Source organism: Xyrauchen texanus, chromosome 15 (genome assembly GCF_025860055.1).
Source record: "Xyrauchen texanus isolate HMW12.3.18 chromosome 15, RBS_HiC_50CHRs, whole genome shotgun sequence".
In the NCBI taxonomy this organism is placed as follows: domain Eukaryota; kingdom Metazoa; phylum Chordata; class Actinopteri; order Cypriniformes; family Catostomidae; genus Xyrauchen; species Xyrauchen texanus.
The window spans coordinates 2446165-2463664 of NC_068290.1; the positions used below are offsets into that span (position 1 = coordinate 2446165).

Genomic DNA, 17500 nt, shown 5'->3' on the forward strand with positions numbered 1-17500 from the left:
ACCTCTGGCCTCAGGATGTAGTAGCGGTCACTCAGGCGGGTGGCGGTAGCCTCAGCTCCTCCATCGAAACGAAACGCCTCCGGACCGAGTTTAGTGGCTGTTGACAGAGAAAAACCTTTAAATATAAACACAACGGTTCCTTGACATAGTTTTACACATCAACACCAAACCAGTTAAACTGCATCCATGTGTCTTATATATAGCCAAGAGATGCCAAAACAATGCTATGGTTATCACTATTGATAATCATAATAAATGATGGGATTAGTTCTCGCATTTATCTTTACAGTGAAAACAAACAGTATCTGTAAGTGTGTGTGTTGTTTGTGCATGCTACGATCGCCAGCCAGACTGTGAGGACGTCTTTTATGAACACACAAAGCTTTCAAATCAGAGCGGAACATAAGACACCAAAATGTATCCCATTATGCCACTTAAATCTAAAATGACAACCAGCCCCAGTCTCCTGAATAAACATCTTCATTTGCGTTCGGTTTTTGGTGAACTATAAATCCACTTCAGTGTTTTACACTATATTTCATGGTATGTCTGTCATATTGAAGTGTGTTGTTTTGTGATTGTGAATGGCGCTCTAGGCTGTCTGTTCTGTTGATGGCAGCGTGCCAGAAGGTTTGCCATAGGGGATAGATTATTGTCGTTATTATTGAGACACTCCTTTAATGCAGAGCAGGCATTCTCCCTCCAAATGTGTTTAATATAAAGCTTCTCTGAGCGTCGCTGTGCAGTGAGGCATATTATAATGTGAGATAGAAGTTCATTAAACCAAAAGCTTCCAGCCATCTCAGATTTATTTAAAGCATTCAAAAAGATTTCAGGTAGACTAAAGTGTCACATACACAGGCAAGTTCTCAGGATATGGGTGGATCTCATGAAAAACATATCGATAATATATATATTTTGCATAAAGAAAATGAAACCTACAGTATTTGCATTGCGAACATTATCATCATGACACATTTGCACATTTTCCCCTCAATGCTCATTACTCTAATACCGTTTAATTTGACAGATTTTGAGTTTTTTGTTATTCTCATAACTGTAATAGTCAATATTACAATTTTACAATAAAATAGTGTAATTACAGTAATGTTATTTTTAAATCAGCATACAGTACACCAAATATTGGTGTAAAAATACGTCATTATATTAAGAATTAATTCTATTAATTCATTTGGATATTTAAATTAATTCAAATAATTACATTAAAATAATGTATTAATTCATATAAGTAATTCTATTTTGCATAAAGAAAATGAATAAATATTTTAGGACCATTTTTAGTGTAATATTATTTTCATGAAATTAAACTCTGGACATTTTCATTTTTAGGTTTTTGGGGGGGTCTGGGTATCTCAGCGAGTATTGGCGCTGTCTATCACACCTGGAGTCGTGAGTTTGAATCCGAGGCGTGCTGAGTGACACCAGTCAGGTCTCCTAAGCAACCAAATTGGCCCGGTTGCTAGGGAGGCTAGAGTCACATGGGGTAACCTCCTCGTGGTCGCTATAATGTGGTTCTCGCTCTCAATGGGGCGTGTGGTGAGTTGTGCCTGGATGACACGGAGAGTAGCTTGAGCCTCCACACATGCTACGTCTCCACGGTAACGTGCTCAACAAGTCACGTGATAAGATGCGTGGATTGACAGTCTCAGACACGGAGGCACTTAACACTTAAATAATAACAAAGGTTATTTTTATTATTTTAACATATACCGAGACATTTTTTCTAAATTAAAAGCTGCATATGTTAACATTAGGTAATGCATTAAAAAAAAAAAAAATATATATATATATATATATATATATATATATATATATATATATATATATATATATATATATTATTTCTATAAATGTACATTTGTATTTATACATTTCTAAACAAATATATTCTTCATTGTTAGTCAATGATACAAATGTATCATTTAAACATTTACAAATGTTAGCGCGCATAATCTTAATGTAAAAGTGTGACCGGTTTAATCATACAGTCTTAAAGTTTTCACATTATCGTAAGAAAAGGACATATTGTTTACAGTACATTAGATAATATGTGCTCAGGCTTTTATTTTCTTTCCACAAAATATCATTTCTCGTTTTTGGTTTTGGGATGAAACTGGGACATGTTCTTGACAGGTTTTGTGAGATTGACTCATATTGTTTCAGTCTATGGAAGCGAGATTGAATTGACTCTGTGGATTATATTTTAAGAGAGACGTGAGTTCAGAAATTCAATGGAGAGATGAGATCAAACAAGATATCCCGAAGAATGTCAGCCCTACTCCATTCACACTAAATCTGCTCTTGGATTCCCGTGATGAGAGCGTTGTGAAGTCCAGCACAATTCATCTCATTTATTTTATGTCTGACGTGTGAGAAACCAGCGCTGTATGACAATAACCTTCCTCTATCTAAGCGGCAACAGATTGGATTTTCTTTAATAGAAGCACGAAGAATAAAGACAAAAGGAATATATTCCCTTTCAACTCTTTCTCTAAGATCAGACAGGAGCTCATTTCTTAAATAAAGTCATTTTCAAACTAAAACTGCAACAACCTTCAACTACGATCACTCTGATTGGTGTCTTCCACGACACTAAATGATGTATATTTTCCTTTTAGAGAAGATTTAAAGGTGAAGGGTGTATTTTTTTCAATCTTAAATTGCTTTTAGCCATTCCCAGTTTAATACACAGAGACGACACTAAATAATCCATACACAGGTTTCTGATAATGACTGTTTTCATACAGGTTTCATTTAATACTTCGTCTTAGTGCACCACAAATGGAGTTATTGACTCCCAAAAGAGAGAACCGATTCTGAGCCCATGAAACGAGTCATTAGTAATTCTCCTGTACTAACCTACGTCACTTGGTAACATAAAACCCGCCTCTGGCCTTCATTGGCTGCTTGTGAACAGCTTTGACCCGCCCTCAAACACTACACTAAGCGGTAGACCAATCACAACAGACTGGGACATCTGACCAATCAGAGCAGAGTATGCTCTCTGAAAGGAGGAGTTTAGAATGAATCCTTTAGAACGGATCATTAAACGAGTCTGTGAAAAAAGGTAACGCTGCAATTTAAATTATGAGCAAATTAAAGTGTTTTTTGACCTTGGATGCATGTAAATCTATTGTATGAGACAATAATAACAAAATAAGGAACGTTTAAAAACCATACTAGGTGCTTGAGACAGGGCGGAGGGCGGGGCCGGGTCATGATTCTACACACCTGGCCCCTTATCAGGCTAATTAAGCCTCCGAGAGGGATAAAGGCCGACTGCTCACGGTGGTGCGACAGAGAGAGAGCGTTTATGGGCAGCTGTCCGTCATATGTGTGTGTTTGTGTCTTTTGGTTAAAGTTCGTTATTAACCTCTTAACCAGCACCCCTATTTTTGAGAATTTTCTGAAAATGACATACCCAAATACAAATGTCTGTAGCTCCTAAACCATATGGTCCACATTCATAACTCTGATATTTTTTTAAACTAGACACTTGAAACTTTGTTACCCAAGAGTCATATTAATTCAAAAGTAGCATAGGAACAGAGTAAAACAAGGTCAAATTTACATGAAAGTGACTCACGATTTCTATGAATGAACTTCATTTAGGGAAAAATGTATCAGACTTCTATGTTAAAGGCCTGAAAACACCATAAAGATAAAACTGAATGTCTGACCATGTTCTGATTCAAATTTGAAGATGATACTCCCAAAAATGTAGTTTCTGTAAGCTTTTATTCAGGGAAAGTCTAGGCGTCCTTTCCAAAAGGCCAGTTGGAGACTCCAAATGGACATCTGGTAACCAAATGACATAAGGAGTAAACACTACATACTACATACATGTATATCAATTCAGAACTGTTCTGCTCATCAAACCACACAAGAAAAAATGATTTCAGCACAACATTTTAACATTTTAACAAAATACTCTTTATTTTGAACAATTCTGATAGCAAAAACAGTGAAACAAAAAAAACTCACTTCATGTATGCATTTCAAAAGTGATCGTTTTACAACTAATTAATAAATTATATAAAAAGAAAACAACATTTGTAATTGCAACAGTGTTTTTTACTCAAATAAATTACAATAAACTGATAATTATAATAAATATCCAATTACTAAAGAAAAAAAAGCAATTACAGTATTTACAGTATTTATGTTGATCCAAGGCAGTCACTAACAAGGTTTGTTACCAACTGGAAACCAAAGCCACTGAAAGACAGGAAAGATAAAGATAAAGATATTTTTGTTATATTATATGCATCATAAATAGAATGTGTGTGTGTGTGATATAAATATTATGTCTTTATGTATAATATACAGCTATCACCTAGCTACTCGTGTAGCCTCGTGTCTTTGCTAGTCATTTTATAATCAAAAACATGATATGAACAGAAAAACTGCCAATACTTCATAAACATAAAAACTCAAGACGATGTGTTTCAACTTACCGATCTAATACGGGATCGAGTCCATGGAGAAACATCTCCTCTTCAGCCGAATCGACACTCGACACCGTGCTCTCTCTGTCTAAGATGTCTGTTTCTGCGTCTTTCTGCTGTTCTTCGTCGCTACTCCTCATTAACTCCTCCAAAACACTCTCAACACCACAAAAACTCCTCTTCAGTCGACGATCCATGATGTAGATTGTTAGATATAATGTTAGAATAAATCTGCGCGTTGAAACGAGCTCTGTGTAGCAAAACAATGGTAAAAACTGTGCGCGCTGTGCGTAAAATGACGAAGAGCGCACGAGTGGACGCACTTGTATTAGACCTATGTATTAGACAGATCTTCTGAGGTAAACTAAGCAAACTGTCAATCACTGCAATCGTGTTTTAGTTGGTTAATACTCCCATCCATCAAAATTTTGCTGATCAGACATTGGGTGGCTTTTATCCAATCAAAAACCGAGGTGCGAGAGTGACAGGTCCCGCAGCCTGTTGGTGCGCTCCCTTCATATTTTGGTCATTACAGAGCCTGTGATTGAAGGAGAGAAACAGGGAATGGCTCATTTTATCGGAAACAGTCCAAACTACGGGGAGAGATGGTTTTTGAACATTGGAATACAAATTAGAATCGATATTTCATTGAAAGTGAACATGATGGATTACTCTAACTGGAAGCTCATGAAAAATGAGGAGGATATTTCCTTTTTTCCCTATTTTTTGTTGTTTTGGATTAAAAAGTGGGATGCATTTTGAAGAGTAGACCCTTACATTGAAATGTATGCTGGTGTTTCTTGGATTCGTCCGAACTGATCTGAACCATAGGAGATGAAAGATGAGTATTGCCGTTCATTTTGTTCATATTTACAGGGTCGGTCTGTCAGCATTTTATTGAACCCTTTCCTCTCTGGTGTATTGATTGCAAAAACAAGTTCAGAACGTGATTCTTGAGTGTTTTAGCTTTCAAATGATGCATAGTTTATGATAGTTGATTGAATATTTGTTATAAAACAAAGGTAATAAAATTATAAACACGCCCCCACGGCCCGCCCACGCCCCCCTGCGGGTATAAGGTGTTAAATATCATTCATGTTGTCAAGCCGGTTCTCGCCGCCTCCTTTTCCATAACTCCCGTTACACTGGTGCCGAAGACCCGGGAAGGAGGAGGGATACGCCGTAGTGTAGTTCTCGCTGCTACCATCCACCCCAATGGAGCAGCCGCGGCCATCTACCGGGGGACGGAGGAGCCCAGCCGCCTGGAAGCGGAGGAACGGCCACCTTGTGCGAGGGGAGAAGGGGCTAGTAGCTGACCACCTGGAGCGTTCAGGGCCGCTGCCAGGGGCGGGGGTAGACCCCTACCAGCCGCTAAATGTGCCAGGGTTAAGAGAGGATGTGAGCGGGGAGGGGCTCCCGGCCGACCGCCTGGAGCAGGAGAACCGCTGCCAAGGGCGGGGGAGACCCCTTCTGTTCCCTGAGAACGCGGCGGGACCTCCAGTCCACCTGGGGAGGTCCTGCTGTCGTCCGTTAGAGGGTGGGTAAGGCATGTCCTCCCCCAGGGAATGAGGGGGGTGTACGTCATGCCGGGGGCTCCCCGGCCTGAGAGAACGAAGGAGGAATCGTGAATCTACACACCCAGTCCACTATCAGGCTAATCAAGCCTTCGAGAGAGATAAAGGCCGACTGCGGACGGTGGTGCGACACAGAGAGAGCGTTTACGGGCAGCTGTCTGTCCTATGTGTGTGTCTTTTGGTTTAAGTTCTTTATTAAATATAATTTATATTGTCAAGCCGGGTTCTCGCCACCTCCATTTCCATAACCCCATTACGGTGCTCTTTAAGATTTGCTTCATTTTGTGAGTGAAAAGGTGAATATAACATCATTGAGAAACTTTCTCTTGGAAAATTAATAGAGTAGATACATCATGTTTCTACAGCTTCACAAAAACCAATAAATACACAATTACATGCCTTGTCAATGTTTTTAATGCGATTAGGTCATTTTTACAAGAAATGCTAACCAATGTAGCCTTTAGCATCATATAGAAAGCTACACATAATATATTTTCGGCCTGATTATATGAACAGAATCCACATACGATCAGAAAAGGATGTTGTTAATAATTTTATTTTTAATGATAATTTAAATATTGTTTTTCTGTAAAAAAAAACTAAATCAAAAAATCCTTAAAACATGATTAATTTACTTGAGTGCCAATATATTTAGACTTTTTTTCTGAAAATGTATTTTTACAGTGAAGTTTATTTTCTTACTTTATAGTCAAAACAAGTGAAAAAATGTGCCAGTGCTGAAGAAGTAATCCAAAGTATTTAGATTACGTTACTGACCTTGAGTAATCTAACAGAATACATTACAAATGATATTTTACAGCATGTAATCTGTAGCGGAATACTTTTTAAAAGTAACTTTCCCAACCTTGTATATTAGTTTAAGAGTGTAGGAAGTGCATCATGGGAGTGGACGGTCGCTGCAGAGCTCTTTTGGCGCACTTTGTTCGCAGCGATCCTCTGATTGGTCGCTCTTTCTCTTAGACTCATAGGTAGTAACACAATGTTTTAAAAAATAGTGACACAATTAACAACCTCAGAGCTCCCGGTAGGTCTGTCTTTAAACGTTTATAAGTTATTGTTAATAATCAATTTGCCTATAGAAAATAATTATGGGATTTTTACTTCTAGAAATCAGACTGTTGATTTATTGGCTTGTTAGCATCACTTTGTCAGCCTCTGTTGGTAGAGCTCAAGTGTGCCGCACAAGCCCTCAAAAGTGAAGAAAAAACATCTCGATCGCCCCCCGGTGACTGGTCCTGGTATAGGTCATAAACCCCTCCTCCCCATGTTACTCAACGGGACGTGAGACCAACTAAACCATTAAATTACACTTCACATATCTTTTTTCCAAAGATAGTTTCTGTCATTTACTGTCGTTTCTATCACGTTGATGTCATTTCAAGTGTTTGTTTTCAAAATAAGTTTGTTTTTAGTTATTTGATGCTATAAAAACGCTGCTGTGACATCATGATTGACAGCTCTGATTGACAGGTTCTCTGAGTGAAGTAGTCACTGAAGCACCAACTGACTTTTTTTCGGGATCTTCGGATGTCTGAGGAGATTGGAGCTTTAAATGTAATATCTAAATTTCTATAATTAATTATTTCACACCGTCATAAGTCAAAAGTGCAGGGGCGTTTGCTTGCGATTGATTCAGCGAGAGTGAGAGCGGGGCCTTGATTTCGCGGCTTTACTTCCTGCTCACTACTGCGTAGGTCTGGTCCCGAAATCGCAACTGCGCAGACTCAAGTCCCAAGATGTCAGCGCCATATTGGGACACTGGCGGCTTCAGTTCTCACCAATGGAAAAGAGCGAAGGGGCGTCGTCCATCTTCACAGTCTATGGTAGAGCTACATCATTATATGTTCAAAAAGCATGTTTCCTCATTGACGGTGATCCAAAAATAAACATGTATTATGTTTAAATTAATTCCCCCCCCCCAAGTGACATTGATTCAGCCTCAGTGTTTATACTTTTTTGGTAAATCAACCTTATAGTCAGTGCTGGGTAGTAACGGATTACATGTAATCTGGATTATGTAATACAATTACAAAAATTAAGTACTTGTAACTTGACTAAATTGCATTTTTAAAATACTCATAATAAGACTACAGGTACTTGTTTTATAGATTACATGTTTACATTTTAACATATTAAGTTGTTAATGATGTATTGATCATTTTCATATCAATATCATTATATTCTTTCCCCGACGCGCAATAGTAGTACTAAGTAGTAACCTTTATATAAACAGGATAAAACGAACTGAGGTACAATCTCTTTTACAAGAGTGACCTGCTAACAAAGCAGCACTGACACAAATGACACATAACATAATATGAAAGTACAATTTACACCCTCACCCCCTGCCAAAAACTAAAACAATCAAAAGGGGACAGAACAAAACAATGACCAATTCCAGTCAAATATAACAAAGGCAATTTCCAACTTGGCTATCCTCAATGTTGTTAGTCAACAAGTGCCAAAATCAGCCAGTAGAGGGAACACAGTATGTTTTAAATAGTCCTATAAGTCGTTCCATGTTTTTGGGACATTAAACTTAAAGCCTTTTTTACCCTACGAAGAACTAACACGGGGAACAGCAAGTAAGAAGATTATAAGGTTCATGTTTTACAGAGATAATAGATGAAAAGTAAATTGGAGACAGGCCACATATTGATTTACAAATCAACCAGTACCAGTGTAATCGCCGTCGTGAATACAGTTCAGCCTTAGCATAGAGAGAACAATGGTGGGTTTGATAACCACAACCAGTAATAAAACATAAGGCACTAAGAAAAAGGGTGTCTAGGTATATGTGTAATATACCTGTGTAATATGGGCAAACACCAGGTACTTTCTGGCATTAACAGAAAAAGAAGATCTATTTCTAAAAAAAAAAGCCTAATTTCAGTTTGGGTTTCAAAACAATGTGATTAATATGAGACTTAAATGACAACTGGTTATCGAGTACAATGCCCAGGTACTTATCATTTGTAACAGGTTCAATTTTACAATAGCTATAAGGTGTGATGATGAAACTTTTGTATTTGAAAAGATAATTAATTGTGACTGGACTGGGCTCAGGTGGTAGAGCGGGTCGGCTGCTAATCGCAGGGTTGGCGGTTCGATTCCCGGCCCACATGACTCCACATGACGAAGTGTCCTTGGGCAAGACACTGAACCCCAAGTTGCTCCCAATGTTAGGCTAGCACCTTGCATGCAGCTCTGCCGTCACTGGTGTGTGAATGGGTGAATGAGTCACAGTGTAAAGTGCTTTGAACACTGCTACGGTTAAACAGGTGCTATATAAGTGCAGACCATTTACCATAAAGATGACACTTAGCCTTATATTATCACAACTATTATTTATATATATATAAAATTAAACTGGACCTAAAACTGACCCCTGGGGAACTCCCTTGATAACAGGTAATACAGCTGAATTTGAGCTACCTTTTTGCACACATTGAGTTCTGTTGGATAGGTAATTGTCACGCCAACCAACAGCTTTACTGGACAGCCCTATACTCTGAAGTCTCTTTAACAAGATGCAGTGATCAATGGTGTCAAAAGCCTTAGAGAGATCAAGGAAAAGGGCTGTACAAGTCTTTTTACTATCTAAGGCTTCAATAATATCACTGGTCACCTTTACGGCAGCTGTGATAGTACTGTGTGGTTTTATAAAACCAAACTGGAAATTAGACCAAATACAACTTGTTTCCATAAACTGCTTCAGTTGTTCAAATATTTATCTTTCCAAACAGGCCAATAATTATTCATAACGGAATAATACCCACCTTTAAAAAGAGGGAGCACATAGGCGGAAATAAGCCAAAGGTTCAGCAATAAATTCAGCAGCAAGTTGCAAGATTATCAGGGCCTAGTATGGTCAAGTTGGCACAGGGCAGCAGTGGCTCCGGTGGTAGAGCGGGTCGGCCACTAATCGCAGGGTTGGCGGTTCGATTCCCGGCCCACACGTCTCCACATGCCGAAGTGTCCTTGGACAAGACACTGAACCCCAAGTTGCTCCCAATGGCAGGCTAGCACCTTACATAGCAGCTCTGCCACCATTGGTGTATGAATGTGTGAATGAGACGCAGTGTAAGCGTGTTGAATACCGCTAATGTCAAAAAGGCGCTATATAAGAGCAGACCACTTACCATTAACTTCGTCCGCAGTAAATGGGACAAATTAAACTTGATGATGGATAAAATTGTGTGCAACATCTCCAGATTGTTCCAATGCCATATCAGTCATAAGACTGTGAGTATATGAACATATAACAATATAAAATTTCTCGATGTTTCAGAGAGCAAAAAACTCTTTTAATACAAGACGTGCAAAGATTGTGCAGCTTCCTAAAAAGAGCCCAATCTGACTCTGCCTCTGTATTTCTGGCATTTGCCCAGGCCACATTTCTTTCTTGCAGTAAGTCAGACATCTCTGGAGTAAACCATGGGTTGTTTCATGCCTTAACTCTATATTTACCAACTGGGGCATGTTTGCTTACTAAATTAATAAAGCCACAGTGTAAACATGTTCAAGCTGTTTCCACATCATCAATAAAAGTAATTAGATGCCAATCACACTGGTGCAGATCACGATGAAAGGCTTGTTCCACAAAGTCTTCTCTATCTCGTTTTAAAATAATTTGCGGTCTGAACTGTGGGCGCTTAGTATTCCTCACAGCAGCAATGACACATTGATCACGGTGTCAATTTAAATAAGTAGGACTGTCAATTAAACCAGTTCAATTCAAAGAATCACACACACATTTCAAATGATCAGAAACAGAAGACAGCCAATCCCAATTAAGATCACCCACTAGAAGAACTTACTTAAAATCCATTTGTGATAGTTGTTGAGTTAGTGAAGTTAGAGATTCAGAGCTTGATGAAGGGGGTCTACAACAGCCAATCAATGTCAGAGTTGCATCCATTGAAATCTCTGCGTTCAGAGCTAAGAATTCAAACTGTTTGGTTATTGATGATGCAGCTACTACCCTGGTATTGAATTAATTTCTTACATAGATTGCAATGCCACCACCATTCCTAGGGTGGTCACGTGTAAAGACAGTACTAACCTTTATAGCAATATCCTTGTTTGTGATGGATTTGTTTAACCAAGTTTCAGAAAGTCTAAGAAAATCAGCATCTTGCGAATGAGCCTAGATTCTGACGAGGTCCAGTTTAGGTATAAAATCTTGCACATTCTCTGATGATAATAATAATAATACTAGTAAAACTGGCATACAATGCCGTTTAACTGATTTAAGCAACATAGTGGAACTCGCTTTAACAGCTCAGAAACACGATATGTTATGAGTAGAATAAGCTAAAACACAATCATCTACATCATGCAACTGGAGAGAAGGTGGTAGGCAATAATGGTAAATGGTCTGCACTTATATAGCACTTTTTTTTAAACCTTAGAGGTTACCAAAGGGCTTTACACTGTGTCCCAATCACCCATTCACACACACACTCATACACCAATGGCGGCAGAGCTGCTATGCAAGGCGCTAGTCTGCCATTGGGAGCGACTTGGGGTTCAGTCTCTTGCCCAAGGACACTTCGGCATGTGGAGTCATGTGGGCCGGGAATCGAACCGCCAACCCTGCAATTAGTGGACAACCCACTCCACCACCTGAGCCACAGCTGCCCCATAATGGGCTATTGAATTCCAATGAGAGGGCCAAGTTGGTTTAGAATCCCAGGACGTGCCGAAATAATTGCGTGAAGTCATTCAGACCACTTCTTTTGTTCTCGCTCAGGCTACGTCTACATAATGTTTTCAAGTGTTTTCCAAAAGTTGCTCGTCCACAATGAAACGTATGAAAACACTTAAATCTTGATTGTTTTGGTTGGATAGATCACATGACTATAAATGCATCATTGTTTTCCAAAGCATCCGTTTTCACAGTCCACACTGCAACGCGAAAACGGCATTTTCAAATGTATCCACTTTGGAGTGCGTATACAAAAAGCTCCGTTTTCGTGGACAAAAACGCCGTCTCAGTGCGGACGGAAGGCCAAAACGGAGAGAAATAGATGCGCTTTCAAACGAAACGTATTAGTGTGGACTACATTTACATTTATATTTATGCATTTGGCAGACGCTTTTATCCAAGGACTAGGCCTCAGAGTAACAGACGTGACATTTCCTCAGTTCAGCACTGTTCTCTAAGATTAGACAGTCCCAGCGGTAATGCGGTCCAGATCATACTAGCCATGTCAGTATTCGGTGTGACCATCTTTGCCTTCAAAACGGCACCAGTTCTCCTGGATACACCTGGACACAGTTTGTCTTGGTTGTTGGCAGAGAGGACGTTCAAGCTTTTTGGAGAATTCGCCACAGTTCTTCTATATATTTAGGCTGTCTATGTTACTTCTGTCTCTTCATATAATCCCAGACTGACTTGATGTTCAGAGGGGGGCTTTCTGTGGGCCATGCCATCTGTTGCAGGGCTCCCTGTTCTTCTATTCTTTTCTATTTGCAAAAAGAATGTTTGGGAGTCTATAATGTATTTTCCTATTGACACACTAAAGCTGAAGATATCAATAACCATTCTAAGACAAATGCTTTTGTGAAACATCATAAGTGCATAAGTGAAACATCAAAACTTTTGCACAGTACTGTGTATTACTCTACGCAGCTTTCTTGACAGTAAATCACTGAAAGATGATGCCAGTATAGAAGTACAAATCAGCCAGACAGTGCCTCGTCTGTCAATTCGGAGCATGAGTTTGGAACAAGATACAATCCTCCCATAGAATCGGCCTCAAAGAAGTTCAGCATAAGGACAGAAAATGAATTGCTTCAAAGGATATAGCGGATGCCACCTCTAAGGGTCCTGCCCGCAGGGTACACAATGGAAAACATTTTCATCCTCTTTGTAATTTTCTCTATGTTTTTCTTGATGTTTATGCATGTGACATAAAATAAAATAGAATTAGGTTTAAAGTACTCCAAAAGTAATCCAAATGTAATCCGAAAATACTCCAAAAGTAATCCAAATGTAATCTTATTACATTACGAACCCCCAAATGTAATCCAATGAAATGACATTACTTATTGCTTTTTTGTCATGTAATTTGTAATTAGTACCTGATTACAATTCACAAGTAATCCGCCCATCACTGCTTATAGTTGTCTATTAAGCTGGGATAGACGGAAGTATTTTAACGTTAAAAGTCACTAGAGGTATTAAACACTCTCTTTAACTGAACTCACTTGAGCGGCTGTAGGACTCGTGGCAGGTGTGCGTGATTTCTGCTGCCAGATCCAGGAAGTGCTGTCGCTTCTCTGGAGGTCCATCATCAGCACCGATGCCGATCATACCACCCGAGAAACAGGCCAGGTGCCCCATCTTATGATCCAGAATGCCTCCCCTCCACTCCGCCACGTACGTCAATCCACCAGGAGACTTCTGGACCAGGTTAGTCTCAATGGCCTGAGAATGACATATAACCATGATAAACAGGGCTGGACTGGGAACAGGGTGGACGGGGGGGCGGAGGGGTTTGCTTTCCTTTTCTGCATATCGCGTCGCCGTTTTGTGGTCCGTTCTGCATAACGCGGCGGCTCATTTTTGCTTATCGCGTTCCATTCGGCACGCTTCGCAGCCGATGCACCGCCCCGCTCTGTTCTTCCGATGGCCATTCCACCCCTGATCGGCCCCAAGGTGCGCCGGCCCACCGGGAAAATGCCCGGTATGCCAGATTACCAGTCCAGCCCTGATGGTAAATACACTTCAGGGGCCGGATTCACGAAACATTATTACAAATATTTTGACTTCCTAAGCATGTTCTCACCCTTTGTTTTGTAAACCGTCAATGTTTATAGCTAGATATCATCTTTCAAAAACCTTAGAATTTATCCAAGAACTCTTGTCTTCATTTTGTTTTTTAAGAAGATTTTTGAAGATCTCGGTGTGGCGCGTGGTGAGTTGTGCATGGATGCCGCGGAGAATAGCGTGAAGCCTCCACATGCGCTACATCTCCGTGGCAACGCACTCAACAAGTCACCTGATAAGATGCGCGGATCGACAGTGTCAGACGCGGAGGCAACTGAGATTCGTCCTCCGCCACCCGGATTGACTCACTACGCCACCACGAGGACTTAGAGCACATTGGGAATTGGGCGTTCCAAATTGGAGAGAAAAGGGGATAAAATAACATAAAATATTCCTCTATAGAAAAAATAAAAGGGATTTTACGACCGGATCAACAGTTGCACCCTATGGTAATAGTTTATAGATCACTCAGGGTTTGATACGTCCAACTTTTTAGTTTAGTAAAAACGTAAAAACGCTCCCTGCACCTCTATAACGCGCATCCGTCAGATTTGGAAAGTGTTTTTAAATCAAGGTGATGCTGGATGAACCTGAAATCTATGCACATATAAAACGGGAACAATATGCACATATTGCCTTAGCTGCCCACATTTATGCATGAAATGTTTTATGTATAGTAAAAGACACAGTCTGCACTGCTGAACTGAAGTCAAGCCTCACTGACATTCAATCGGGACTGTACACATGAAGGTGTATAAATCTGCCAGAGAGAAACGGTCTACGGAGATCTGTCTCTTCTATCTGTGTTTCTAGTTTTTACTCTTTAGTGCTGCACAAAACAGTGCCGGCTATCTCGCATGATCGTTAGCATGTCTGTTCAGCTTTACAACCTCACAACGTTCATTCAACAAGATTCTCTGTGAAACGAGTAGATCATTGAAGCACGATCATCAGAAGCTAGTTTAACACAGGAACTGTGGACACGTTTAATTGCAAGCTGTAAACAGAGCAAAAATCCTCCCTTTAACATTAAGAACATCTTAAAGACATGATATATTCTAACATTACACTGATAAAACTGCACTCTCCGGTTAAATGTAATTAACATCTTGGCAGCCCTCGTTCGTCAGAGGGCAACATCTAATGAAAAGCTGATATGTTAATTAAGTGAGATGGGTATAAGTGAAAACGTGTTCGCTTTCTCCGTATCGGTGTTAGATTTCTCCTCTCTGATCAGTATGAACACGAGCGTGAGGTGAATCTAATCTTAAACGAATCTAATCAACCCACAATTAAAGTCATTATTGCATGTGTACTATCGGTGCAGATGCACACTTCTTTTTTTGCAACGATATTTAGCATAAAAATAATATAAAATGCGATTTCTAAATACTAATTTCACAGCTAGCTATAAAGATAAAATAAACGTAGCCTATAAGAGTACATTCATAAAAGAAAACGAACAAAACACGGCATTAAAGCACCGTGAAAGTAGTCCATGCGACTTGACATGATGACAAGTTTACAGAATTGAAACGATAGCTTTACGTGTGGAACCAGGGCTGGACTGGTATCCTGGCATACCGGGCATTTTCCCGGTGGGCAGACGCACTTTGGGGCCGATCTGGGGCGGACTGGCCATCGGGAGAACCGAGCAGGTCGGAGGGTCGGACGCGAAACGGGCTGCGATAAGCTAAAACGAGCTAGCGTGTTATGCAGAACGGACCACAAAATGGTGCCACGATATGCAGAAAAGGACAGCAAACACCCCCCGCTCATCAACTTTTGGCTCAACCCAAACACCCATCACCCCTGCTCAACAAAAGCCAGTTGCTATGTAAAATACCGGGCCGATATCTATTCCTAGTCCAGCCCTGGTGTGGAACAGACCCAAATTTACAACCTTTGGTCGTTATTCACTGATAATCTTCCCCTCTGTTGAATCTATCAAATCATTTGCTTTAACAGTTAAAGATGGCGCGTTGACATGCCACGTCAGATTTGACATATTGGTGCCAAATGCCACTGGTTCACGTCCAAACCAAACATAGCAAGGAGGAGATTTTCAGTGAATAACGACCAAAATTTCCATCTGTTTAGCAATTGTATGACTTCTGAATACCTTGTGGTCTACTTTCATGAAGCTTTTTTGGACTTGACAGTCATGGTCACTATGAACTGTTGTTGTGAGTAAAATCCCCCTGAGTATACGGGTTTGGAACCGCATTAGGGTAAATAATGACATAATTAGAATTTTTTTGGGGGAACTATTCATTTGAGCATTATGTAATATTTGTCAATAAAGTCTCAAGTATCAATGATGTTTTCAAACCTCCATAGCGCTGTAGTACATCGTTTTTGCCTCCTCATCGGTCTTGTCTGACATCAGGTAAGATTTGATCAGGTACTCATAGAAACTGTCCCCGAGACCGCCGATAGAGACGTGATCTGAGAAACAGAGAGTGAGAAAACATTTAAAACAAACCCAGAATCACAGACAGACAAACTAGATACGGGTGAATCCCACATAGATATGTCCAGGTCACATTTCACCCCCAAAAATAAAAAGACAAAGCAGACATATTTTGCATAATGGTGATTTATGTTAAAGCAGTTAAGATTTTTTTGCATTGTGACATAATTTTCATGCTTTTGTTGCTTTAAGAGTTAAATATGGCGCGTTGACATGCCACGTCTTATTTGACATATTTGGTGCCAAATGCCACTGGTTCACGTCCAAACCAAACAAGACAAGGAGGAGATTTTCAGTGAATAATGACCAAAATTTCCATCTGTTTAGCAATTGTATGACTTCTGAAGACCTTATGGTCTATTTTCATGAAGCTTTTTTGGACTTGACAGTCATGGTCACTATGAACTGTTGTTGTGTGGAAAATCCCCCTGAGTATACGGGTTTGGAACCGCATGAGGGTGAGTAAATAATGACATAATTACATTTATTTGGGTGAACTATTCATTTGAGCATTATATATTATATTATATACCTTGATTGACCAATCACATTTGAGTATTCCAGACAGCTGTATAATAATAATGACCATTTAAAAGTTGTTGTAGTAGTTTTTGTTGTTGTTGTTGTTGTTGTAATTCACACTAATCTCAAAGTTGATTCTCATTAGATTGCTATGTAAAATCCCGGGCCGATATCTATTCCCAGTCCAGCCCTGGTGTGGAACAGACCCCAATTTACAACCTACAGTTGTTATTCACTGATAATCTTCCCCTCTGTTGAAACTCTCAAATCATTAGCTTTAAGAGTTAAAGATGGCGCGTTGACATGCCACGTCAGATTTGACATATTTGGTGCCAAATACCACTGGTTCACGTCTAAACCAAACAAAACAAGGAGGAGATTTTCAGTGAATAACAACCAAAATTTCCATCTGTTTAGCTATTGTATGACTTCTGAAGACCTTGTGGTCTACTTTCATGAAGCTTTTTTGGACTTGACAGTCGTGGTCACTATGAACTGTTGTTGTGTGGAAAATCCCCCTGAGTATACGGGTTTGGAACCGCATTAGGGTGAGTAAATAATGACATTTCTTTGGGGTGAATTATTCATTTGAGCATTATATATATATATATATATATATATATATATATATATATATATATATATATATATTACATGCCGTGAT

At 39.6% G+C, this 17500-nt stretch overlaps 2 protein-coding genes across 5 annotated transcripts in view; one reads left to right on the forward strand and one right to left on the reverse strand.

Annotated features, from left to right (window-relative positions):
• Positions 1–17500, forward strand: part of LOC127655754 (mRNA export factor GLE1-like) — a 160084-nt gene that overhangs the window by 127877 nt on the left and 14707 nt on the right. The gene's annotated exons all lie outside the window — the stretch shown is intronic.
• Positions 1–17500, reverse strand: part of LOC127655736 (mannosyl-oligosaccharide 1,2-alpha-mannosidase IA-like) — a 271337-nt gene that overhangs the window by 9703 nt on the left and 244134 nt on the right. For both annotated transcript variants that reach the window (XM_052143702.1, XM_052143703.1), the window contains exons 8-10: positions 16174–16289; positions 13280–13499; positions 1–97 (exon numbers count right to left, since the gene is read on the reverse strand). The exon at positions 1–97 is cut by the window's left edge and continues 76 nt beyond it. In XM_052143702.1, coding sequence (XP_051999662.1) covers positions 1–97; positions 13280–13499; positions 16174–16289 — 433 coding nt within the window. The remainder of the gene's footprint in view (positions 98–13279; positions 13500–16173; positions 16290–17500) is intronic.